This window comes from Scyliorhinus torazame, chromosome 4 (assembly GCF_047496885.1).
Source record: "Scyliorhinus torazame isolate Kashiwa2021f chromosome 4, sScyTor2.1, whole genome shotgun sequence".
Classification (NCBI taxonomy): domain Eukaryota; kingdom Metazoa; phylum Chordata; class Chondrichthyes; order Carcharhiniformes; family Scyliorhinidae; genus Scyliorhinus; species Scyliorhinus torazame.
In genome coordinates, this window is record NC_092710.1 from 349858517 (window position 1) to 349883609 (window position 25093).

At 52.4% G+C, this 25093-nt stretch overlaps 1 protein-coding gene across 1 annotated transcript in view; it reads right to left on the reverse strand.

The window, feature by feature from the left end:
• Window positions 1-25093, reverse strand: part of LOC140411509 (dynein axonemal heavy chain 6-like) — a 1703852-nt gene that overhangs the window by 1089315 nt on the left and 589444 nt on the right. Inside the window, exons 26-28 of the mRNA XM_072500595.1 lie at window positions 24126-24244; window positions 17476-17550; window positions 2310-2397 (exon numbers count right to left, since the gene is read on the reverse strand). Of these exons, the coding sequence (XP_072356696.1) occupies window positions 2310-2397; window positions 17476-17550; window positions 24126-24244 (282 nt within the window). The remainder of the gene's footprint in view (window positions 1-2309; window positions 2398-17475; window positions 17551-24125; window positions 24245-25093) is intronic.

Here is a 25093-nt window from a genome sequence, read left to right on the forward strand (position 1 = left end):
GGGCAGTGGAAGCTGATTTAATATGACATTCAAAAGCAACCTGATAAATATTAAAAATTGAAAACATTGTGGGTTTCTGGGAATGGAGCAGTGGAGTACGGCTAATTGGATCATTCTTTCAGAGACTCAATGGGCTGAATCACCTGAATGAATCTTTGATCTTTTACCATGAAGTTAATCAATTTGAGGACAGGTGAAATATCTAAATGAACTACATGAAACCTGAAATCGCCGCACTTGTTCGCAGAATTTACCATGTTTTTTAAAGGGCCCGGTATGCTGTAAGTTACATTGAGGAAGTGTCCTAAATGGACCAGCTTGTCCTCCTGAACCCAGGGTGTGACTCTATGGAGAACAGCAGACCCAAGTCGTCTGAATGACAATGAATCAAATAGTCAAAGTTATTTGTAAGTTTTTTTAAAACTCTAGACAATACACAGAGGAGCACTGAGATACGATTCAAAGTTAAGCCTCATTAATCATTGTGTACTTCAAAGTATTCCATTGTTTGAAAAACCGACAGTCAATAAGTCATACAAACATTACTGACCCGCTGGTTAGCTTAAAGAAATACTATCGCAGCCTTTAGGTTTTTTTAGGATGCTTATTACAGGGCACAAGCTGGGCACCAGCATTTCCACAGAGGGCAATGGCAATCAGCCTCAAACAGCACTTTGTTAGTGGTGATGGGACAGCATCTTTCACACCCAAAATGTGTCTGTCTGAGTGATGGAGCCTGTTTCAACTCAATCCATCAATTCCGGACCTGTGTTTGAATTTAATTTCAGTACTAAAAGAAATTTGCCTTGCCATGGTGCCTCATCTAAAGCATTACACGGCAGTCACTGTTTAACAAAGATCAAAGAAACGTACAGCAGGAACAGGCCCTGACCATGCTGCCCGTCTAACCTGAAACTTTCTCCACTTCCGGGGTCCATAGCCCTCTATTCCCATCCTATTCATGTATTTGTCAGGACACCTGTTAAATGTCACTATCATCCCTGCTTCCACCACCTCCTCCGGCAGGGAGTTCCAGACACCCACTCCCCTCTGTGTAAAAACCTTCCCTCGCACATCCCCTCTAAACCCTACCGCTCTCACCTTAACCTATGTCCCCGAGTAATTGGCTCTTCCGCCCTGGGAAAAAGCTTCTGCCTATCCACTCTGTCCATGCCCCTCATAATTTTGTAGAATCTACTCTGTCTAATCCTGTTATAATTTTAAAGTTTCTTTCAGAACCCCTCACTCTTTTAAACTCCCAATGAATATAATCCTAACCAACCTAGTCTCTCCTCATATGACAGTCCCGCCATCCCAGGAATCAGCCTGGTTAACCTTCGCTGCTCTCCCTCCATAGCAAGAACATCCTTCCTCAGATAAGGACCCCAAAACTGCACACAATGCTCCAGGTGTGGCCTCACCAATGCCCGATACAATTGCAGTAAAACATCTCTATTCCTAAACTCCAATCCTCTCGCGATGAAGGCCAACTTACCATTTGCCTTCTTTACTGCCTGCTGTACCTGCGTGCTTACTTTCAGTGACTGATGCATGAGGACAGCAAGGTCTCGCTGAGAATCCACCTCTCTCAACTTACACCCATTCAAATAATAATCTGCCTTCCTATTTTTGCTACCGAAGGAGATGACCTCACATTTATTCACATTATACTGTTTCTACCATGCATGTACCCACTCACTCAGTCTGTCCAAACACACTGAAGCATCTCTGCATCCCCCTAACAGCTCACCCTCCCACCCAACTTTGTGTCATCTGCAAATTTGGAGACAATACATTTAGTTCCCTCGTTCAAATCATTAATATATATTGTGAACAGTTGGGGTCCTAGCCCCACAGATCGGTACCACACTCGTCCATGCCAATTGGAACAAGACCCATTTATTCCAACCTTTTTGCTTCCTGATTGGGTGCTATATGTGTCTTTTCCAGATATTTAATGGGAAATTGGGTAATTGTGTTAAGGGATAATTGTAAGCTGTTCTTTTCTGGGTGGGAAGTTACAAAGTTTAATATTAACTTATATTATATTGCATTTATAATAATGTTTTGTTTTAGAAATACCAAAGCCCTATTTTTTTCATGCAATCACTCCTGGAATAAATCATTCTTTCTGCACAGTCTAAAAATATACTAAAATATTGGAGTTTCAGTCCAGTATCCGAGCCACTATCCGAGTTCGGGTCTGGTCTGGGATCTTAATGCGACAACAAATAAATGTAACAGCGTCAGGCTAAGAAAGGAGTTCAGGAAAAAAATGTATTATGAGAGGAAATAAAGATTCTGCTTACCACAGTGAGGACCACCTGCCCTGGGTGGGACAGCACCCACTCTTTAAACTGCATGGATTTCCAGGTGTTTATTCCCTTCTGGAGATGCCTAGATTAACATTCAAAGAGAAATTTCAGTATCTCAGATCCAGGAGCCAAAGGTACAGTTCACCATGGATACTGCCACAGTACAGACTGATTGTAGTGTACCAGGACTATTGCTGTGTGAATTTCCCTGAGTGATTTGAAAGGGATTAGCATTAATGCATTAACCAATTCAGTGGAGTTTTTCTTCATAAATGTTTTTTTTAATGCAGACTAAAGAACAATAGTGATAGGAGGAATGAGGACAGCCATGGGTCCCACCACCAGGACCAGGTAGCAAGAGGCTGCATGACCTCCTCAGGGCGATTAGGGTGAGTCACCATCACCACCCCATACCGTCTGCAAACCCCCCCATGTGGCTCCACCAGGCGAACCAGTAGGCAGCGCCGGGTGAGGATGGACAACCCTATCACTAGCACTTCCACCATCCCAGAGCCACTCGCCTTGGTTGGGCATTTTTGTGAAGAGGTTCCTGGGGCACTATCTGGTGTGCACCACACACATGCAGTGGTACACCAGGTGGAGGTAGGAACCTGCAAAGTGGTGGGCAGCAAGGGGCAGCACGGTAGCACAGTAGTTAGCACTGTGGCTTCACAGCGCCAAGGTCCCGGGTTCGATTCCCCGCTGGGTCACTGTCTGTGAGGAGTCTGCACGTTCTCCCCGTGTCTGTGTGGGTTTCCGCCGGGTGCTCCGGTTTCCTCTCACAGTCCAAAGACGTGCAGGTTTGGTGGATTGGCCATGATAAGTTGCCCTTCGTGTCCAAAAGGGTTGGGAGGGGTTATTGGGTTGCGGAATGGGATGGAAGTGGGGGTTTGGGTGGATCGGTACAGACTCGATGGGCCGAGTGGCCTCCTTCTGCACTGTATGTTCTATGTTCTATGTTTGGAAGGTGAGAGGGCGGGCCAATCCCTGGGACTAGCTTTCATACAGATGGGTCTCGGTATTCTGGAAAGGGCGGTCCCATCAATGTTGGAGATGCAGGCGCAGAGCCAGGGACTACAGGAGGGGGTGTCAGCAACCATCCAGAGCCTGCAGAGGCAGTTCCAGTCCAACTGGCTGCAGGGGCAGTAGGTGGTGCTAATCATCAATGCCACCCAGGCCAACATTGAACGGGTGGTGTCCATGGTGGAGGCCATGGGTGCGAAGGTACCAGCCATGGGTCAGGATGTCCAAGGCCTGGGGCACGCTGTGCGGGCAGTGTTGAGGCATAGGATGGGGCAGCCACAGACAGCCACGTATCAGAGCAATGTGGGCATTGTAGCAAAGCTCCAGAACTTTGCCCAATCACAACGCACAGGGCCGATGTGGCCTGTCAAGCCTCTCTACTCAGCCACCTCAAACTTCCTGTCAAGCATCTCAGTTTGAATCCAAGATTCAGCTTGGAACTGCTCCCCCAATCAGAGGCTGTTTCTCTCCTGCATTTGCTACTGATAGGCTGACTAGTGAACATATCAGCAGCAATTGAGGGAGAGAAACAGTCTTTGATTGGTGGAGCAGTGAACAGTACACTGAAAGCTGGTGTGCAAGACTAGCAATGTCCTGGCTGGAGCCCTGGGAGTCTAACAGTGTTGGACTGTAGCCTGGAGGGGGTTGGGGGCGGGGGGGGGGGGTTGGCACTGGGGAACTGGAGCCAGAGGAGGGGGGGGAGGGGGGGTAGGCACAGTGCGACTGGAGCCTGAGGGGGGGGTAGGCGCTGTGGCACTGGAGCCGGAGGAAGGGTAGGGCATGGTGGGACTGGAGTCTGAGCGGGGGGGGGGGGGGGGGGGGGATGTGGAGGCACAGTGAGACTGGAGCCGGAGGGGGGGTAGGCACGGTGGGTCTGGAGCCGGAGGGGGGGGAGGCGCGGTGGGTCTGGAGCCGGAGGGGGGGGGAGGCGCGGTGGGTCTGGAGCCGGAGGGGGGGCAGACACGGTGGGACTGGAGCCTGAGGAAGTGGTGGGGGGTAGGCAGACACGGTGGGACTCGAGCCTGAGGAAGGTGGGGGGGGTAGGCAGACACGGTGGGACTGGAGCCTGAGGAAGTGGTGGGGGGTAGGCAGACACGGTGGGACTGGGGCCTGAGGTAGGGGGGGGTAGGCAGACACAGTGGGACTCGAGCCTGAGGAAGTGGTGGGGGGTAGGCAGACACAGTGGGACTCGAGCCTGAGGAAGGTGGGGGGGGTAGGCAGACACGGTGGGACTGGGGCCTGAGGTAGGGAGGTAGGCAGACACGGTGGGACTGGGGCCTGAGGAAGGGGGGAGGTAGGCAGACACGGTGGGACTGGGGCCTGAGGTGGGGGTGGGGGGGGGGGTAGGCAGACAGTAGGACCCGAGCCTGAGGAAGGGGGGAGGGTCGGCAAACACGGTGGGACTCGAGCCTGAGGAAGGGCGGGGGGGGGTAGGCAGACACGGTGGGACTGGGGCCTGAGGAAGGTGGGTAGGCAGACACGGTGGGACTGGGGCCTGAGGTAGGGGGGGGGTAGGCAGACACGGTGGGACTCGAGCCTGAGGAAGGGGGGGGGGGTCGGCAGACAGGGTGGGACTGGGGCCTGAGGATGGGGGTGGGGGGCAGACACGGTAGGACTCGAGCCTGAGGGGGGGGGGGGGGTGGGGGGGAGAGGCAGGCACGGTGGGACTGGGGCCTGAGGTAGGGGGGGGTAGGCAGACACGGTGGGACTGGGGCCTGAGGAAGGGAGGGGGGTCGGCAGACACAGTGGGACTGGGGCCTGAGGAAGGGGGGGTTAGGCAGACACGGTGGGACTGGGGCCTGAGGAAGGCGCGAGGGGGGGTAGGCAGACACGGTGGGACTGGGGCCTGAGGAAGGGGGGAGGGGGTCGGCAGGCACGGTGGGACTGGGGCCTGAGGAAGGGGGGGTTAGGCAGACACGGTGGGACTCGAGCCTGAGGTAGGGGGGGTGTAGGCAGACACGGTGGGACTGGGGCCTGAGGAAGGTGCGGGGGGGTAGGCAGACACGGTGGGACTGGGGCCTGAGGAAGGGGGGGGGGGTCGGCAGACACGGTGGGACTGGGGCCTGAGGTAGTGGGGGGTAGGCAGACACAGTGGGACTCGAGCCTGAGGAAGTGGTGGGGGGTAGGCAGACACAGTGGGACTGGGGCCTGAGGAAGGGGGGGGGGGTCGGCAGACACGGTGGGACTGGGGCCTGAGGAAGGGGGGGTTAGGCAGACACGGTGGGACTGGGGCCTGAGGAAGGCGCGGGGGGGGGGTAGGCAGACACGGTGGGACTGGGGCCTGAGGAAGGGGGGGGGGTCGGCAGACATGGTGGGACTGGGGCCTGAGGAAGGGGGGTTAGGCAGACACGGTGGGACTGGGGCCTGATGAAGGCGCGGGGGGGGGGGGTAGGGAGACACAGTGGGACTGGGGCCTGAGGTAGGGGGGGTAGGCAGACACGGTGGGATTCGAGCCTGAGGAAGGGGGGGGGGTAGGCAGACACGGTGGGACTGGGGCCTGAGGAAGGGGGGGGGGTAGGCAGACACGGTGGGACTGGGGCTTGGGGAAGCGGGGGGTAGGCAGTCACGGTGGGACTGGGGCCTGGGGAAGCGGGGGGTAGGCAGACACAGTGGGACTGGGGCCTGAGGTGGGGGGGGTAGGCAGACACGGTGGGACTCGAGCCTGAGGAAGGGGGGAAGTCGGCAGACACGGTGGGACTGGGGCCTGAGGAAGGGGGGGGGTCGGCAGACAGGGTGGGACTGGGGCCTGAGGAAGGGGGTGGGGGGCAGACACGGTAGGACTCGAGCCTGAGGAAGGGGGACGGTCGGCAGACACGGTGGGACTCGAGCCTGAGGGGCGGGAGGGGGAGGCAGACACGGGGGGGGGGGGGGGGGGTGGGGGGGGGCAGACACGGTGGGACTGGGGCCTGAGGTAGGGGGGGTAGGCAGATACGGTGGGACTGGGGCCTGGGGAAGCGGGGGGTAGGCAGACACGGTGGGACTGGGGCCTGAGGTAGGGGGGTAGGCAGACACGGTGGGACTGGGGCCTGAGGAAGCGGGGGGTAGGCAGACACGGTGGGACTGGGGCCTGAGGTAGGGGGGTAGGCAGACACGGTGGGACTGGGGCCTGGGGAAGCGGGGGGTAGGCAGACACGGTGGGACTGGGGCCTGAGGTAGGGGGGTCGGCAGACACGGTGGGACTGGGGCCTGGGGAAGCGGGGGGTAGGCAGACACGGTGGGACTGGGGCCTGAGGAAGGGGGGGTTGGGCAGACACGGTGGGACTGGGGCCTGAGGAAGGCGCGGGGGGTGGGTAGGCAGACACGGTGGGACTGGGGCCTGAGGTAGGGGGGGGGGGTAGGCAGACACGGTGGGACTGGGGCCTGAGGTAGGGGGGGTAGGCAGACATGGTGGGACTGGGGCCTGAGGAAGGGAGGGGGGTTGGCAGACACAGTGGGACTGGGGCCTGAGGAAGGGGGGGTTAGGCAGACACGGTGGGACTGGGGCCTGAGGAAGGCGCGAGGGGGGGGTAGGCAGACACGGTGGGACTGGGGCCTGAGGAAGGGGGGGGGGTAGGCAGACACGGTGGGACTGGGACCTGAGGAAGGGGGGGGGGGGGTCGGCAGACACGGTGGGACTGGGACCTGAGGAAAGGGGATGGTAGGCAGACACAGTGGGACTGGGGCCTGAGGAAGGGGGGGGGTTAGGCAGACACGGTGGGACTGGGGCCTGATGAAGGGGGGGGTAGGCACGGTGCGGCTGGGGCCTGAGGAGAGGCAGGGATGGTGGGGTGGTGTAATCACCTGCCTGCTTACCATTGGCTGGGGACTAATGACAATCCCACAATGCTGTGGGAGTATGAGCTTCCCCAATGAGGGGGCAGAGAAATCATTAGCAGACTCCCTGTATAAATAAAGCTGGCCAGTTTCTTGTATCCTTGAAACTTGTGCTGGATTCTTCGTGGCCCTCACAAAACTGGCGACAAGGATTAAAATGAATAGCTGTCTACACTGCTGAAGCCACCTCCTTGGATTTTTGTTGGATACAGGTTGGAAGTTGTTTTCTATTACACCATGCCTCGACGGACGTTTGGATGTTTTTGATGCTGCGCTCGAAAGCTGGAACCAGTACGCACAACAGATGCGTTACTGCTTCCGGGCAAACAATATCACTGAAAACGAGCGCCAGGTGGTCATATTGCTCACTGCCTGCGGCCCGCATACATTTGGGGTGATTAGGAGCCTTACTTACCCAGCTGCGCCGGACACCAAAACGTTTGAGGAACTTGCGAATTTAGTTGGGCAGCATTTTAACCCAGCCCCGTCCACGATAGTCCAATGTTACCGGTTTAATACCGCTGAGAGGACCCCAGGAGAATCACTTGCTGATTTTCTATCCAGGCTACGCAGGATTGCGGAGTACTGTGACTATGGTGAGACCTTGTCAGAAATGTTACGCGACCGTTTGGTTTGCGGTATTAACAATGCGGCCACCCAGAGAAAGTTGTTAGCTCAGCCAACATTGACTTTTCAACAGGCCATTCAAATAGTATTGTCCCGAGAGAGCGCAGAGCGAGGAGTACAGGAGCTATAGGGAATGGAAGTGCATGCCTTGGGGCGCAACCCCTTCCGTCCGAAAATATCCCACCACACTCCTGCGGTACCTTGGGTGAGACAACGTCCGGATCGACGCCAGTGGTCGTCGGACATTCCTCCCTGAAGGGAGCCTTCTCCAGGACCAATGAATGAGGAGCCATGTCCGTGTCAGACTTCTAGGCGCCGACCCCGTCGCGGACGCCGGTCCTGGGGGCGCCAGAGGCGCCGTCGTTCTGACCGAAACTGGGACCAGCCCAGGGGCCGTACCTACCATGTAGATGAACCTGCGGTGACTACTCCTGAGGACGTGGAGACAGAGGACGACTGCCTGCAGCTGCATTGTGTGGCAGCTCCCCGTGTGGCCCCCCATTAAGGTGACAGTACGGGTCAATGGTCAGCCGCTCGAGATGGAGTTGGACACTGGCGCAGCGGTCTCCATGATCACCCAGAGGACATTCGACCGCATCAAGCAGGGTATACAGACCCTTACATTAACCGACACACAGGCCAGGTTGGCCACCTACACGGGGGAACCATTGGACATCGCAGGAACTACGATGACCCCTGTTGTTTATGGACGCCAGGAGGGGCGTTTCCCTCTTATTGTGCTGCGCGGCCATGGGTCCAGCCTGTTGGGTCGGGACTGGTTGCGCCATTTGCACTTGCAGTGGCAGCACATCCTCCAAATAGTTTCTGGAGCGTCGACTGAGGTGCTAGGACGATACCCAGATGTATTTCAGCCCGGTTTGGGGAAAATAAAAGCCGTAGCCCGTATCCAAGTCGAACCAGGAGCCACGCCGCGCTATTTCCGGGCGCACCCGGTGTCTTACGCCTTGCTCGAGAAGGTAGAAGGGGAGCTCACTCGTTTGGAAACTTTGGGTATTATCAGGCCCGTCCGTTTCGCTGACTGGGCAGCACCAATTGTACCTGTAATGAAGCCAGATGCCACAGTTCGCTTGTGCGGCGACTATAAACTTACAGTGAATACGGCTTCCCGACTCGACCGATATCCAATGCCTCGCATAGAGGATCTCTACGCGAAACTTGCAGGTGGACTCTCATTCACAAAATTAGATATGAGTCACGTCTACCTACAGTTGGAGCTGGACCCTGCCTCCCGACCATATGTAACGATTAATACACACCGGGGCCTGTATGAATATACACATTTGCCCTTTGGAGTATCCTCTGCCTGGGCTATTTTTCAACACATCATGGAGGGCATTTTGAGAGGTTTACCGCGTGTCGCTGTCTACTTAGATGACGTTTTGATCACAGGGACGTCGGAGCAGGATCATTTGGAAAATCTGGAGGCTGTCCTTAGACGCTTTTCAGAGGCTGGAGTCCGTTTACGTCGCACAAAGTGTGTCTTTCAGGCGAAGGAAGTAGTCGACCTGGGTTATCGGGTGGACCGCGAGGGTCTGCACCCCGTCGCAGAGAAGGTGCGTGCGATTCAACAGGCCCCCGCCCCGACTGACACTTTGCCTCTTCGTTCTTTTCTTGGCCTCGTAAACAATTACGGGAAGTTCCTCCCCAATCTGGCCACTACGCTGGCCCCGTTGCATCTTCTGCTAAAGTAAAATCACACCTGGGTTTGGTGACAGCCGCAAGAAACCGCTTTCCGGCGGTAAAACAACAATTGTCGTCATCTGGGTAACTAACCCACTGTGATCCTGGAAAGCCTTTGCTCGTCACATGTGATGCATCCCCGTATGGTATTGGGGCCGTCCTGTCACACAAGGTAGACGGGGCCGAGCGGCCGATAGCTTTCACCTCCCGCACATTGACTGCAGCGGAGAAAAAGTACGCGCAGATCGAGAAGGAGGGCCTGGCAGTGGTTTTCGCGGTGAAACATTTCCACCAGTACGTGTATGACCGCCACTTCACTATCGTGACTGATCATAAGCCTCTGATGGGACTTTTTTGAGAGGATAAGCCGATACCGCCCATTGCTTCCGCACGGATCCAGCGCTGGGCTTTGTTGCTTGCTGCATATGAGTATTCTCTGGAGCACAAACCAGGAACACAGATAGCGAATGCCGACACACTGCGCCGATTGGCTTTATCGACCGGCCCCATGTCGACCCCCACGACCGGTGAGGTGGTTGCAACCCTAAATTTTATGGACACCTTGCCTGTCACGGCAACACAGATCCGTGAGTGGACCCAGACGGAGCCAGTCCTGTCAAAGGTTCGACACATAGTCCTGTATGGTGGGCAGCATAGTCAGCTCCCAGGCGAGTTGTGGGCATTTTCCTCCAAGCTGTCAGAATACAGCGTGGAAGACGGCATCCTCTTGTGGGGGATGTGTGTGATTGTCCCGGAAAAAGGACAGGAGCTTATACTAAGAGACTTGCGCAATGGGCATCCCGGTGTGACCAAAATGAAAATGTTGGCCTGGAGTTATGTTTGGTGGCCCAAAGCTGCTCCATTTGTCAGGAGCATCAGAACCTTCCGCCGGCCGCGCCCCTACATCACTGGGAATGGCCAGGGCGGCCTTGGGTGCGCTTGCATGCGGATTTCGCCGGCCCTTTTCAAGGATCCATGTTCGTTTTATTAATCAATGCCCAGTCTAAATGGCTAGAGGTGCATAAGATGCTGGGCACAATGTCCTGCGCAACAATTGAGAAGATGCGTTTGTCTTTTAGAACACATGGCGTTACCAAGGTGCTGGTCACGGATAACGGCACTCCATTCACCAGTGAGTAGTTTGCGAGGTTCATGAAGATGAACGGCATACGCCATATCCCCACTGCCCCTGACCACCCGGCTTCAAATGGGTTGGCGCAGCGCGCAGTGCAGACATTCAAACGAGGCCTAAAAAAGCAGTCTTCCGGGTCAATGGACACGAGACTGGCTCGCTTTTTGTTTTCGTATAGAACCACCCCCCATGCGGTGACTGGGGTAGCTCCCGCAGAACTCATAATGGGCCGGAGACTTTGCACCGGCCTAGTATGGTTTTCCCGGACATTGGCGCAAATGTACGCTGCACACAAGAATGGCAGGGACAGGGTTTTTCTCGGCATCGGCCAATTCTGCAGTTTGAGCCCGGTGACCCAGTGTTCGTTCGAAATTTTGCTGGGGGTGGCCAGTGGGTCCCTGGCGTAATCTTTCGCCAAACGGTCCCTATATTTTACCAGGTGCAAGCCCAGGGTTGTCTCCAGCCAAACATGTAGACCACGTTCGATCCAGAAGGCTATCCCTTCCAAAGATTCCCCACCCCTAGAGCTCATTGCTGCAGCCACAGAGACCAGAGACAATGGAAAGTAGTCTTCACAATCTTCCTCTGGTGCCTCACTCAAAGCCTGCGCAGGTCGTTACAGAACCGCGCGGAGATAGAGACGGCGAGATGACAGAGGCAGCAGACTCTGACTCCGAGATGGAGACACAGGATGCATCATAGGGGGAATCCTCGGGTCCACGGGCTGTGGATGTACAACCGTTACGCCGTTCATCATGGAAGCGCCGGTCACCATCTCGTTACACGCCGCCCGATCCAACGCCTCGTGCAAATGGTGTCCGGCTTGCGGCAAATCGAGTCCACTGCCCTCCCTCGGGATCTTCGGTGGATTTCTTGGACTTCGGGGGGGAGGGATGTTATAACCTGCCTGCTTACCATTGGCAATCCCACAATCCTGTGGGAGTATGAGCTTCCCCAAAGAGGGGGGTGGAGAAATCATTAGCAGACTCCCTGTATAAATAAAGCTGCCCAGTTTGGAACTAGCAGGAAGGAGTAAGAAGCAAATGAGGTTACTGCTGTTATGTATATATATATGGAGTGCTGCCTGGACTGCAGAGAGTGAGAGTTGGAGTTTGGTGACTGAGGGAGTGCTGCCTGGACTGCAGAGAGTGTGAGTGTTGGAGTTTGGTGACTGAGGGAGTGCTGCCTGGACTGCAGTAGTGTGAGAGTTGGAGTTTGGTGACTGAGGGAGTGCTGCCTGGACTTCAGAGAGTGTGAGTGTTGGAGTTTGGTGACTGAGGGAGTGCTGCCTGGACTGCAGTAGTGTGAGTGTTGGAGTTTGGTGACTGAGGGAGTGCTGCCTGGACTTCAGAGAGTGTGAGTGTTGGAGTTTGGTGACTGAGGGAGTGCTGCCTGGACTTCAGAGAGTGTGAGTGTTGGAGTTTGGTGACTGAGGGAGTGCTGCCTGGACTTCAGAGAGTGTGAGTGTTGGAGTTTGGTGACTGAGGGAGTGCTGCCTGGACTTCAGAGAGTGTGAGTGTTGGAGTTTGGTGACTGAGGGAGTGCTGCCTGGACTGCAGTAGTGTGAGAGTTGGAGTTTGGTGACTGAGAGAGTGCTGCCTGGACTGCCGAGGATGTGAAGGTTGGAGTTTGGTGACTGAGGGAGTGCTGCCTGGACTTCAGAGAGTGTGACTGTTGGAGTTTGGTGACTGAGGGAGTGCTGCCTGGACTTCAGAGAGTGTGAGTGTTGGAGTTTGGTGACTGAGGGAGTGCTGCCTGGACTGCAGTAGTGTGAGAGTTGGAGTTTGGTGACTGAGAGAGTGCTGCCTGGACTGCCGAGAATGTGAAGGTTGGAGTTTGGTGACTGAGGGAGTGCTGCCTGGACTTCAGAGAGTGTGACTGTTGGAGTTTGGTGACTGAGGGAGTGCTGCCTGGACTGCAGAGAGAGAGAGTTGGAGTTTGGTGACTGAGGGAGTGCTGCCTGGACTGCAGAGAGTGTGAGTGTTGGAGTTTGGTAACTGAGGGAGTGCTGCCTGGACTTGAGAGAGTGTGAGTGTTGGAGTTTGGTGACTGAGAGAGTGCTGCCTGGACTGCAGAGAATGTGAAGGTTGGAGTTTGGTGACCAAGGGATGGTTTCTTGGACTAGAATTGAATCCCCACAGTGCACTAGGAGGCCATTCGGCCATAGAGTCTGCACCAACCCACTGAAAAAGCACCCAGACTGCACTATCTCCATAACCCTGTAACCCCAACTAACCTTTCAACACTAAAGGGCAATGTAGCCAATTCACCTAACCTGCTAATCTTTGGACTGTGGGAGGAAGCCGGAGCACCCAGAGGAAACCCACGCAGACACTGGGAGAATGTGAAAACTCCACACAGGCAACTCCAAAGCCAGGATTGAACCCAGGTCCCTGGCACTGTGAGGCAGTAGAGCTAACGACTGTGCCGCCGCGTCACCTGGGCTGTAGGGTTTGAGAGTTTGAGTTTGGTGACTGAGGGAGTGCTGCTTGGACTGCAGTAGTGTGAGAGAAATGGAGTTTGGTGACTGAGGTAGTGCTACTTGGACTGCAGTAGTGTGGGATAAATGGAGTTTGGTGAGTGAGGTAGTGCTACTTGGACTGCAGTAGTGTGGGATAAATGGAGTTTGGTGACTGAGGGAGTGCTGCTTGGACTGCAGTAGTGTGAGAGAAATGGAGTTTGGTGACTGAGGGAGTGCTGCTTGGACTGCAGTAGTGTGAGAGAGATGGAGTTTGGTGACTGAGGGAGTGCTGTTGGGACTGCAGTAGTGCGGGAGTAATGGAGTTTGGTGACTGAGGGAGTGCTACTTGGACTGCAGTAGTGCGGGAGAAATGGAGTTTGGTGACTGAGGGAGTGCTGCTGGGCCTGCAGTAGTGCGGGATAAATGGAGTTTGGTGACTGAGGGAGTGCTACTTGGACTGCAGTAGTGCGGGAGAAATGGAGTTTGGTGACTGAGGGAGTGCTGCTGGGACTGCAGTAGTGTGAGAGAAATGGAGTTTGGTGACTGAGGGAGTGCTACTTGGACTGCAGTAGTGCGGGAGAAATGGAGTTTGGTGACTGAGGGAGTGCTGCTGGGACTGCAGTAGTGTGAGAGAAATGGAGTTTGGTGACTGAGGGGGTGCTGCTGGGACTGCAGTAGTGTAAGAGTAATGGAGTTTGGTGACTGAGTGAGTGCTGCTGGGACTGCAGTAGTGCGGGAGTAATGGAGTTTGGTGACTGAGGGAGTGCTCCTGGGACTGCAGTACTGCGGGAGAAATGGAGTTTGGTGACTGAGGGAGTGCTGCTTGGACTGCAGTAGAGTGTGAGAGTTGGAGTTTGGTGACTGAGGGAGTGCTGTTGGGACTGCAGTAGAGTGTGAGAGTTGGAGTTTGGTGACTGAGGGAGTGCTGCTGGGACTGCAGTAGAGTGTGAGAGTTGGAGTTTGGTGACTGAGGGAGTGCTGCTTGGACTGCAGTAGAGTGAGAGAAATGGAGTTTGGTGATGGAGGGAGTGCTACTTGGACTGCAGTAGAGTGTATGAGTTGCAGTTTAGTGACTGAGGGAGTGTTGTTGGTCTACAGTAGAGTGTGACACTTGAAGTCCAGTGACCGAGAGAGTTACAGGTTGCCTTCCTGAAAATGATCCACTTGTGCCGACTCTCCATCTTCTATCAGTTAGCCAATCCTCTATCCACGCTAATATACTACCCCAAACACCATGGGCTCGTATCTTATTCAGCAGCTTTTTGTGCGATAACTTTTCAAACGCTTTTTGGAAATCCAATTACATCTACTGTTTCCCCTTTATCTCTCCTGCTCAATACCGCCTCAAAGATTTCTAATAAATTTGTCAAACGTGATGTGCCCTTCATGAAGACTGCAGCCGAGACAGAGTGTGGAGATTTGGTGAGAAGACGGAAATTTTACATAACTTCCTAAAAATCTAATATTGCTAGATTTTGTGTTTACCATTTAACTGCAAGTATTGTTTAACATGCAGGTGGGCAACATGGTAGCACAGTGGTTATCACTGTTGCTTCACCGCTGCAGGGTCCCAGGTTCGATTCCCGGCTTGGGTCACTGTCTGTGCGGAGTCTGCACATTCGCCCCGTGTCTACGTGGGTTTCCTCCGGGTGCTCCGGTTTCCTCCCACAAGTCCCGAAAGACGTGCTGTTCGGTAATTTGGACATTCTGAATTCTCCCTCTTTGACCCGAACATGCGCCGGAATGTGGCGACGAGGGGATTTTCACAGTAACTTCATTGCAGTGTTAATGTAAGCCTTCTTGTGACAATAGAGATTATTATTATATTAAGTAGAGGGAGGGAAGCTATCTATAGGCAGCCTGGGAAGGGGTTAATTAATCAAGGAAATTAGCTTGAACAGGTCTCTCCTGTCCCTGTGCTCAGCTAGTTGTTTTGTTCACAACATTGACATTCAGACACTCTCTGTGTGGCTTCAGACAGAGTGTGGACGTTTGATGAGAAAAGGAGTTCAGTGAGGAGGGGAGTTCGGTGAGGAGGGGTGTTGGAAGAGGGGAGTTCAGTGAGGAGGGGAGTTCGGTGAGTTTGGCTGTCCTGTGAGCGGGGGCGGGGTGGTGGTGGAGGTGAGCTGTTGGTGAGTATCTGGTGAATATATGGTAAGTGGTCAAGGTCTATCTTCCGAAGGTTTAAATTTGTCCTGCAGTTTATGATAAGATTACGGAGGGTCCTCTTTCCAAGGGACGGTGCAGACCTGATGGGTTGAATGACCTCCTTCTCTTGATTCTCTGATTCTATCAATTAGTTTTTCAAAGGGAATAAATAATTGAATAAAATAATTAAGTAATTAGTTAAATATAATAAGTATGGAAGGATAGGTGATGTGTCATGGCTGCAGCTTATTGAGTGCTCAATGATACTGGTGTTATCCAGAGCAGCATGTCAGCAGTTCGTGTTTGCGGTTGGAGGACCTTCACTTCGGAGTCACTGAGCTGGAGGCTGAGCCACGGGCACTGCGACACATCAGGGAGGGAAAGAGTTACCTGGAACCTTTGTTTCAGGAGGGAGTCACACCCCTTAGTATAGAATCTATCGGTTTGCAAAGTGGTCAGGGACTGGAGGGTGAGTAGCTGCAGCTGAGGCAAGTAGTGGGACCCAGAGGGCAGGAGTGCAGGAATGCCAGCCTCTATAATTGCCCAACAGGTTTGAGGTTCTTTCTTGTTTGGGTGAGAGTGGGGGCTGCAGGGAGAATGAGATGACTGGCCATGGCACCATGATACAGGAAGTCAATCAAATGGGGGGGGGAGCACATAAAAAGGAAGAAAAGATGTAGGAGACACTATAATGAGGGGATTGACTGTGTTCTCTGTCGCAGGGGGACTGCGGCGTTGCCTGTGCAGTGCCAGGGTTCAGGCTGTTTCCCACCGGCTTTTTGGGTGAGATCTACACCGTATTCACCCACACTTGGGGCTCGATTTAACATTTTAAGTGAGGTAGCCAGCAGAAACTGCTGCGAGCTTCCCGATGCTCGCCCTGGCAAGGCCGTACCGGTATCAAACACTAATTGGTCCACTTGACGAGGCCCCGCGAGCTTCACGCCGCAAATGTTGGTCCTGCCGGCTGAATGCCGGGACTGCTCTTAAACCCATCCCGCAGAGCAAACCCCACACAGCACACAGCTGTGCCACCGAGGGAATCAGCCACATGATTCGGGGATGCCGACTTGACCAGAATGTTAGATGTGGTCGAGTCCAGGTGGGATGTCCTGTTCCCCCAAGGGGCTCAGAGGGACAGGCGCAGGACAACCAGTGTCACCTGGGAGGAAGTGGCAGTGACCCTCAGCTCGGGGGTGTCACCAGGAGGACCAGTACCCAGATCAACGACCTCCACCGGGTCGCAGAGGTGATTTGGCACCAGCCCCCTAGCCCAATTAAGCACCTTCACCCGCAGGCCATTCTTGTCCTTATCCATGACTACCCAAAATCTTATGGTCGCTAAACCCACAATGCTCCCCCACTTAAACTCAATCACCTGACCTGGCTCATTCCCCAATGCCAAGTCTAGTATAACCCAATCCCTGGTTGGATTGTCAACATACTGTGTCAAAAATCTCTCCTGGACACATCTAACAAATTGCTGTCCATCCGAGCCCCTGGCTGTAAGGGATTCCCAGTCAATATGGGGGAATTAAAGTCACCCATCACAACTACCCTGCTTTTTTCACACCTTTTCAGGTGCTCCTCTGTCTCCTGCGGGCTGATGGGAGGTCTGACAACATTGTGATGTAGCCCTTCTTATTCCTAAACTCCACCCTTAATGTCTCACTACAAGATCCCTCTAATGTGTCCTCCCTCAACACAGCTGTGAAGGTAAGGTTCCCTTACCTTCCTCATGCACAGTCATACCCTCTGGCATCTCTCTGACCATTTCGGAACTAAGTTGTTACTTTGCATCCAGAATGCATTTCACCTTTAAAAGATGCTGTGTGTGTTTAAGCATTATGCTGAACTCTAGATGGCCGTACAACAATGCATAATGCTGGCTGGAAGCACAAAGTATTGCAATCAGATGACATTCTGAACATGTGTGGTTTACACTGATATTAATTGCCTGCCTACGTCCAGCCCTCATGCCCTGGTTTCTGTTATGATCCAATTTTAAAAAAAAATTTAGAGTACCAATTATTTTTTTCCCAATTATGGGGCATTTTAACGTGGTCAATTCACCTAGCCTGCACATCTTTGGGTTGTGGGGGCGAAACCCAGGCAAACACGGGGAGAATGTGCAAACTCCACATGGACAGTGACCCGGTGCTGGGATCGAATCCGGGTCCTCGGCACCATGACGCAGCAGTGCTAACCACTGCACCACCGTGCCGCCCCTTATGATGCAATTTCTAACCACTTACATTTTCACAGACTCAAACATGGCAGTTTCCACATTTCCCAGCCATTGTTCAATAGGACCTCGGATCCGAATATTCCTGCACAAAACAGATTTAAGAATCAGTGTCATTAGGACCCAACAAGCAGAGTACATTGGCTGGGATATGGCAATATGGAGCTTTTTCTCTGGGAATGTTAAAACAAAATAGAAAAGTCAAAACTAACTTCCCCTACGGAATCAAAAAGTTTCCGCGGCAACAAGTTCACATGATTAAATGGTAATTGCAGGAAAGCAAATTGAGGTAACAAAAAAGTGCACTGGCAGTACTGTTTTCAGAAACTTACTGATTGTGATAAATCAAGAGAGTATTTAATCGTAAGCATTGCATCCTCTGACAGTATGTCCTGAGAGGGGACTAGGAAGGTACAGGTTAAAAGGAGTCTTGATGATTCAGGATTAGGTGATATGTTTTACAGTTATGACCTTAGAAAGTGCACAGGATATAATGGTGGAGACAGCAACCAGCTGACATGGGATAAGGATAATATAAGTGAGATCCTTCAAGGTTCATTTCAGGAGCCAAAGGCTGAATAAAGGTGGAAGAGCCCCAGGATTATAATCTCAGAATTGCTACCAGTACCATGCAGTGTATCAGATAGAGAAAGCCATCCGAGACATGAGAATACAGAGCGCAAAGACTAGAGGAAGAGGAGGAAGCCTAAATTTTTCTCACTATGAAAGAAAGGTGGGCTTTAATTAACCTGGTTAAGCGGCTACGTTGATTGTAGGTGTACTTAAACTAGGCCAATGGGAGGTTGTAGGGGCAATTAAATTATTTACAAAAGTAGAATAATGGAACTTTGAAAAACAATAATTTGTATTGAAACTCTGAAAAACATACTCATCTACTTTATTGAGGTGTTGTGTAAAATATTGATGCCGAATCAAAGGAAATAATCAGAGTCGGAAACCTTTGTCAAAAGGGGTTAGTTTCAAGGAGGGTCTTAAAGGAGGAGGGAGATAGTGGGGATGTGGAGCACAGTGGAAGGAATAGTGGAAGGCAGCACAAGTGTATGTAAAGTGAAAGCACTGAGATGCATTGGGCTATTAGCAGCAGTGGAATTGTTCTCGACTGTGTAACCTTATGAGCCAGCATTTCCCTCACATTCCCACAATCATCAAGTCAAGGGGCCAGAAGCAACATCAGGACAATCTACCAATGAGGTCCAACCTGTTAGAGCTACAACACAGAAATACAAGTGTGTTAAACAGCAGAAGCAGCATGCTACATACAGAGCTAAATGATCCACAACCAGTGGATCAGATAATTCCTCAGGCTTGTCGTCAATATTAGTGGACAATTAGATAACTAACTGAGAGTCCACAAAAATTCTCATCCTAATGATGGGAGAGCCTAACACTGCAAAAGACAAGGCTGAAGTCTGTGCAAACATCTTTTGCTGGCGTTATTGAGAGGATGATCCATCTCAGCGTCCTCCTGAGGTCCTCAACATCACTTCACGTCACAATAAGACTTTGAACAAGTCAACTCACTTTGACCTGATATTAAGAAGTGGCTGAGTACATTAGGTGCAGCAAAGACTATGGACCTTGATTCCATCCTGGCTATGGTGCCACAATAAGGATGGCAGGACAGGTTATGTGCTGCAGCTGTACCATGTGGGTACTGGTGGACCCCTTTGTGATCCAGAGCTACTATATCTGCAATAACTTTGTGGAGCTTTCGGGATCTTCAGCTCAGAGTTGATTAGGTGCAGTCTGAGATTCAGACACTGAAATGCAGCAGGGACGGAGGGAGTTACCTCGACACTTTTTTCCAGAAAGTAATCACACTCCTCAGGCAAGGGTCTTCTGATTGGCCCATGGTCAGGGGCAGGTGGTGATAGGTTGTGGCGAACGTATCGCAATTCACCACTGTTTGTACTGTACTATATTGATGCCCCTGTGGGCTCCGCCCGCTCGGGGGCGGTATATAAACCTGCAGCCTGTAGGCGGCACTCAGTACAGAGCAGTCGCAGACAGGCACAGATCTAGATTATTAAAACCACTGTACACTTCAACTAATCGTCTCGTGTGAATTGATGGTTGCATCAATTTAATAAGCTAAGATATTGCAATGGAAGCCGCCCTCAAACCTGATCGACTGGAACTCGACCCACAGGCAGCTGAAGCCAAAGGAATCTTCTCACATTGGCTCCGTTGCTTTGAGGCCTACCTCGCCGCCTCCTCCTCGCCAACCGTCACCGAGGCACACAAGCTGAGTCTCCTCAACGCCCGGGTGAGCCACAGAATCTTTTTACCAATCGAGGACGCGACCATGTACGCAGACGCGGTCGCGATCCTGAAAAGACATTACATGAGATCGGTGAACGAAGTGTTCGAGTGGCATCTCCTCACCACACGTCGTCAATGCCCCAGGGAATCGCTGGAGGAATATCTACGCGACCTGAGGGTACTCGCTCAGAACTGTAACTACAAGGACATCACGGCCTTGCAGCACATAGAACTCGCCATCCGGGATACCTATGGGGCTGGAGTCCGGTCCAACTATGTCAGACAGCGCCTGCTCGAAAAGGGCGCCCTCGACCTAGAAGAGACGGTAAAACTATCCACCTCGTTAGAGGTAGCCTTCCAGACCCTAAATGCTTTCCCCTCTGACCACGCAATTTCCTCGTGGCCGGCAGAAGCATGGCCATCAGCCGACCCGAGGGTGACCCAGGCCTGTGCCGCTGCCCGCCCAACCCGGGGGGGCCGTCTTGCTATTTCTGCGGTCAGAACCAGCACCCCAGGCAGCGTTGCCCAGCCTGGAACGCGATCAGCAGCGACTGCGGCAAGAAAGGACATTTTGCCAAAGTCTACTTGGCCGGACCCAAAGTTCCAAAATCGCAGGCCCAACTCACAGACCCGCAGACCCCACGGCGTGGTTGCGTGCCTGTCAGTAACGCCACCTTCTGACGCGTCATCCGCCTCGTGCTATCCGTGGGGGCCTCCATTTTCAACCCTGCCCGCCATATGCGACTCATGTGGGCCGCCATCTTGTCCGGCATCTTCAACGCTGCCCGACACGTGCGACCGACGGGGTCCGCCATCTTGGGCGCCATCTTGGGACCTCCTCGCTACCACTGACCACGCCGACTACCCGCAGATCGGCGCGGTCACTCTCGACCAGTCACGGCCCAAGCATCTCAAGAGATCCATGGTGACCGTCCGGGTCGATGGGCACAAAATGCCCTGTCTGTTAGACTCCGGGAGCACGGAGAGCTTCATCCATCCAGACATGTAAGGCGCTGCTCCCTCCAGATTTCCCCCGCATTTCAAACAATCTCCCTTTCTTCCGGATCACATTCAGTGCAGATCCAGAGGTACTGTGTCGCGAACCTCATGATACAGGGTGCCGAGTACGCCAATTTTAAACTGTATCCCCTTCCCCATCTCTGCGCTCCTCTCTTGTTAGGGCTGGATTTCCAGTGCAACCTCCGAAGCCTGACCCTGAAATTCGGCGGACCCCTACCCCCTCTCACCGTATGTAGCGTCGCAACCCTTAAGGTCGCCCCTCCCTCGCTCTTTGCGAACCTCACCCCCAACTGTAAACCCGTCGCCACCAGGAGCAGGTGGTACAGTGCCTATGACAGGACTTTTATCAAGTCGGAGGTCCAGCGGCTCTTGAGGGAGGAGATCATTGAGGCCAGTAATAGCCCCTGGAGAGCCCATGTGGTGGTCGTCAGGACCGGGGAAAGGAACCGGATGGTTGTAGACTACAGCCAGACCATAAATCGGTACACGCAACTCGATGCGTACCCCCTTCCCCGCATAGCGGATATGGTTAATCAGACTGCACACTACCGGGTTTACTCCATGGTAGATCTGAAGTCTGCATACCACCAGCTTCCGATCCGCCCGGAAGACCGCCACTACACAGCTTTGAGGCAGACGGCCGCCTATTCCACTTCCTCAGGGTCCCCTTCAGCGTCACCAATGGGGGTCTCGGTCTTCCAAAGAACGATGGACTGAATGGTTGACCAGCACGGGCTGCGGGCCACGTTCCCGTACTTGGATAGTGTCACCATCTGCGGCCATGATCAGCAGGACCACGGCGCTAACCTTCAGAAGTTCCTCCAAACCGCCCAATCCCTTAATCTCACCAACAACAAGGAGAAATGCGTTTTCCGCACAACCCGACTAGTCATCCTCGGCTATGTTGTGGAAGACAGAGTCCTAGGGTCCGACCCCACCGCATGTGCTCCCTCCTGCAACTCTCCCTTCCCCACTGCCCCAAGGCCCTGAAGAGATGCCTGGGGTTCTTCTCATATTATGCCCAGTGGGTTCCCAACTATGTGGACAAAGCCCGCCCACTTTTCAAAGCCACCATCTTTCCCCTGACGACTGAGGCCAACCTGGCCTTCAGCCGCACAAAGGCAGACATTACCAAGGCTGCGACGCACGCGGTGGATGAGTCCATCCCCTTCCAGGTGGAGAGCGATGCGTCAGACGTCGCCCTGGCCGCTACCCTTAACCAGGCAGGCAGGTCCTTCAGCACTCTGGGATTCAGATTCTCAGGCCCTGGGGATTTATCCACCTTCAATCCCATCAATTTTCCCAGCACCATTTCTCTACTAATGTTGATGTCCCTCAGTTCTTCCCTCTCACTGAACCTTTCATTCTCCAACATTTCTGGTATCTGATTTGTGTCCTCTTTTCTATAGAGAGAACCAAAGTATGTATTTAATTGCTCAGCCATTTCTTTGTCCCTTATTCTGCATTCCCCTGTTTCTGTCTGCAGTGGGCCTACATTTCTCTTTGCCAATCTCTTTCTCTTCACATATCTATAGCAACTCTTAGTGTCAGTCTTTATGTTCCCTGCAAGCTTCCTTTCGGACTGTACTTTCCCCTTCTTAATCAATCCCTTTGTCCTTCTTTGCAGAATTCTAAACTGCTCCCAATCCTCAGACCTATTATTTTTCTTGGCCAATCTGTATGCTTCTTCCTTGGATTGGATACTATTTCTAATTTCCTTTGTAAGCCATGGGTTGGCCCTCATACCCTCTTTGCTTTTGTGCCAGACAGGAATGAACAGTTGCTGTAGTACCCCCATGCATTCCTTGAATGTTTGCCATTGTCTATCCACTGTCATACCTTTAAGTAATCTCAGGATTGCTCCCAATGCCACGAGCTAGTCAGAGTAGGACTGAACAGGTAGACAAGGGTAGAGCAGTTGATGTGGTGTATATGGATTTCAGTAAAGCGTTTGATAAGGTTCCCCACGGTAGGCTATTGCAGAAAATTCGGAGGCTGGGGATTGAGGGTGATTTAGAGATGTGGCTCAGAAATTGGCTAGCTGAAAGAAGACAGAGGGTGGTGGTTGATGGGAAATGTTCAGAATGGAGTTCAGTTACAAGTGGCGTACCACAAGGATCTATTCTGGGGCCGTTGCTGTTTGTCATTTTTATAAATGACCTAGAGGAGGGCGCAGAAGGGTGGGTGAGTAAATTTGCAGACGACACTAAAGTCGGTGGTGTTGTCGACAGTGCGGAAGGATGTTGCAGGTTATAGAGGGACATAGATAAGCTGCAGAGCTGGGCTGAGAGGTGGCAAATGGAGTTTAATGTAGAGAAGTGTGAGGTGATTCACTTTGGAAGGAATAACAGGAATGCGGAATATTTGGCTAATGGTAAAATTCTTGGAAGTGTGGATGAGCAGAGGGATCTCGGTGTCCATGTACATAGATCCCTGAAAGTTGCCACCCAGGTTGATAGGGTTGTGAAGAAGGCCTATGGAGTGTTGGCCTTTATTGGTAGAGCGATTGAGTTCCGGAGTCATGAGGTCATGTTGCAGCTGTACAAAATTCTGGCACGGCCGCATTTGGAGTATTGCGTACAGTTCTGGTCACCTCATTATAGGAAGGACGTGGAAGCTTTGGAACGGGTGCAGAGGAGATTTACCAGGATGTTGCCTGGAATGGAGAGAAAATCTTATGAGGAAAGGCTGATGGACTTGAGGTTGTTTTCGTTAGAGAGAAGAAGGTTAAGAGGAGACTTAATAGAGGCATACAAAATGATCAGGGGGTTAGATAGGGTGGACAGTGAGAGCCTTCTCCCACGGATGGAAATGGCTAGCACGAGGGGACATAGCCTTAAACTGAGGGGTAATAGATATAGGACAGAGGTCAGAGGTAGGTTCTTTACGCAAAGATTGGTGAGGCCGTGGAATGCCCTACCTGCAACAGTAGTGAACTCACCAACATTGAGGGCATTTAAAAGTTTATTGGATAAACATATGGATGATAATGGCATAGTGTAGGTTAGATAGCTTTTGTTTTTTGACTTCTCATGTCAGTGCAACATCGTGGACCGAAGGGCCTGTACTGCACTGTATCGTTCTATGTTCTATAACAGCTAATTTGTGTGCGGAAAGATTATAAACAAGAAATAAATGACCAGTTTATTTACTGCTCATGAAACTGGGAGTGACCATCTCTCAAACGTGGGTCAGGCTGGTCCAGACCAAAATGGATGTCAGTTTCAGGTAGCTTCTTCTTGTGCTGTCACCTTCTCTGGGTCTTTGACCTTGGACCATGCAAGCCCAAAATAAAAAAATAAAGATCAAGTAACTCATACAAAGAGAAATAACTGTATTTGTTAACATAGCTGATACCTTGGCATGGGAAGATTTTCATTTTCTGCAGACTTCACCATCACTACAATGGGAGGTCTGGCACCTTGCTTGAAGATTTCCAGAGATCTGATGTTCTCAAAGCATTTGGCCAAATGAGGCTACAGAAACAATGAAGAAATCAATATCACAATCAATATAGCTAAACCCACTAGTCAGGATCTCCTTGTGGTGATGGTAATAATAATCTTTAGTGGTGTCACAAGTAGGGTTACATTAACACTGCCCTCAAGTTACTGTGAAAAGCCCTTAGTCGCCGTTACCGGCACCTGTTCGGGTACACTGAGGGAGAATTCAGAATGTTCAATTCACCTAACAGCATGTCTTTCGGGACTTGTGGGAGGAAACCGGAGCACCCGGAGCAAACCCACGTTGACACGGGGCGAATGTGCAGACTTAATTGGGGTTACTGGGTTAAGGAGATGGGGGGAGGAGGTGCGTGCTTGAGTGGGGTGCTCTTTCCAAGGGCCGGTGCAGACTCGATGGGCCGAAAGGCCTCCTTCTGCAGTGAAAATACTATGATTCTTTGATTCTATGATACTCCGCACAGACAGTGACCCAAGCAGGAATTGAACCTGGGACCCCGGTGCTGTGAAGCAACAGTACTAACCACTGTGCTACCGTGCCACCCCTCTGCTGCTGCCCCTCTGGAATGGAATGGAAAATTGTATTTTCCTTCTTTCTATTAAGCAAACCAAAGGATGATACAGTACACAAAACGATGTAGATCATTGTGTCTGTGCCAGATCTTTGACAGGACTATCCAATCAATCGCACTCCCATGCTCTTCGGAACATACAAATTAGGAGCAGGAGTGGGCCACTCGGCCCCTGGGGCTTGTTCCACCATTCAACATGATCATGGTTGATCTGATTGTAACTTCAACACCACATTCCCGTCTACCCCCGATAACCTTTCACCCCCTTGTTTATCCAGAATCTATCTCCCTC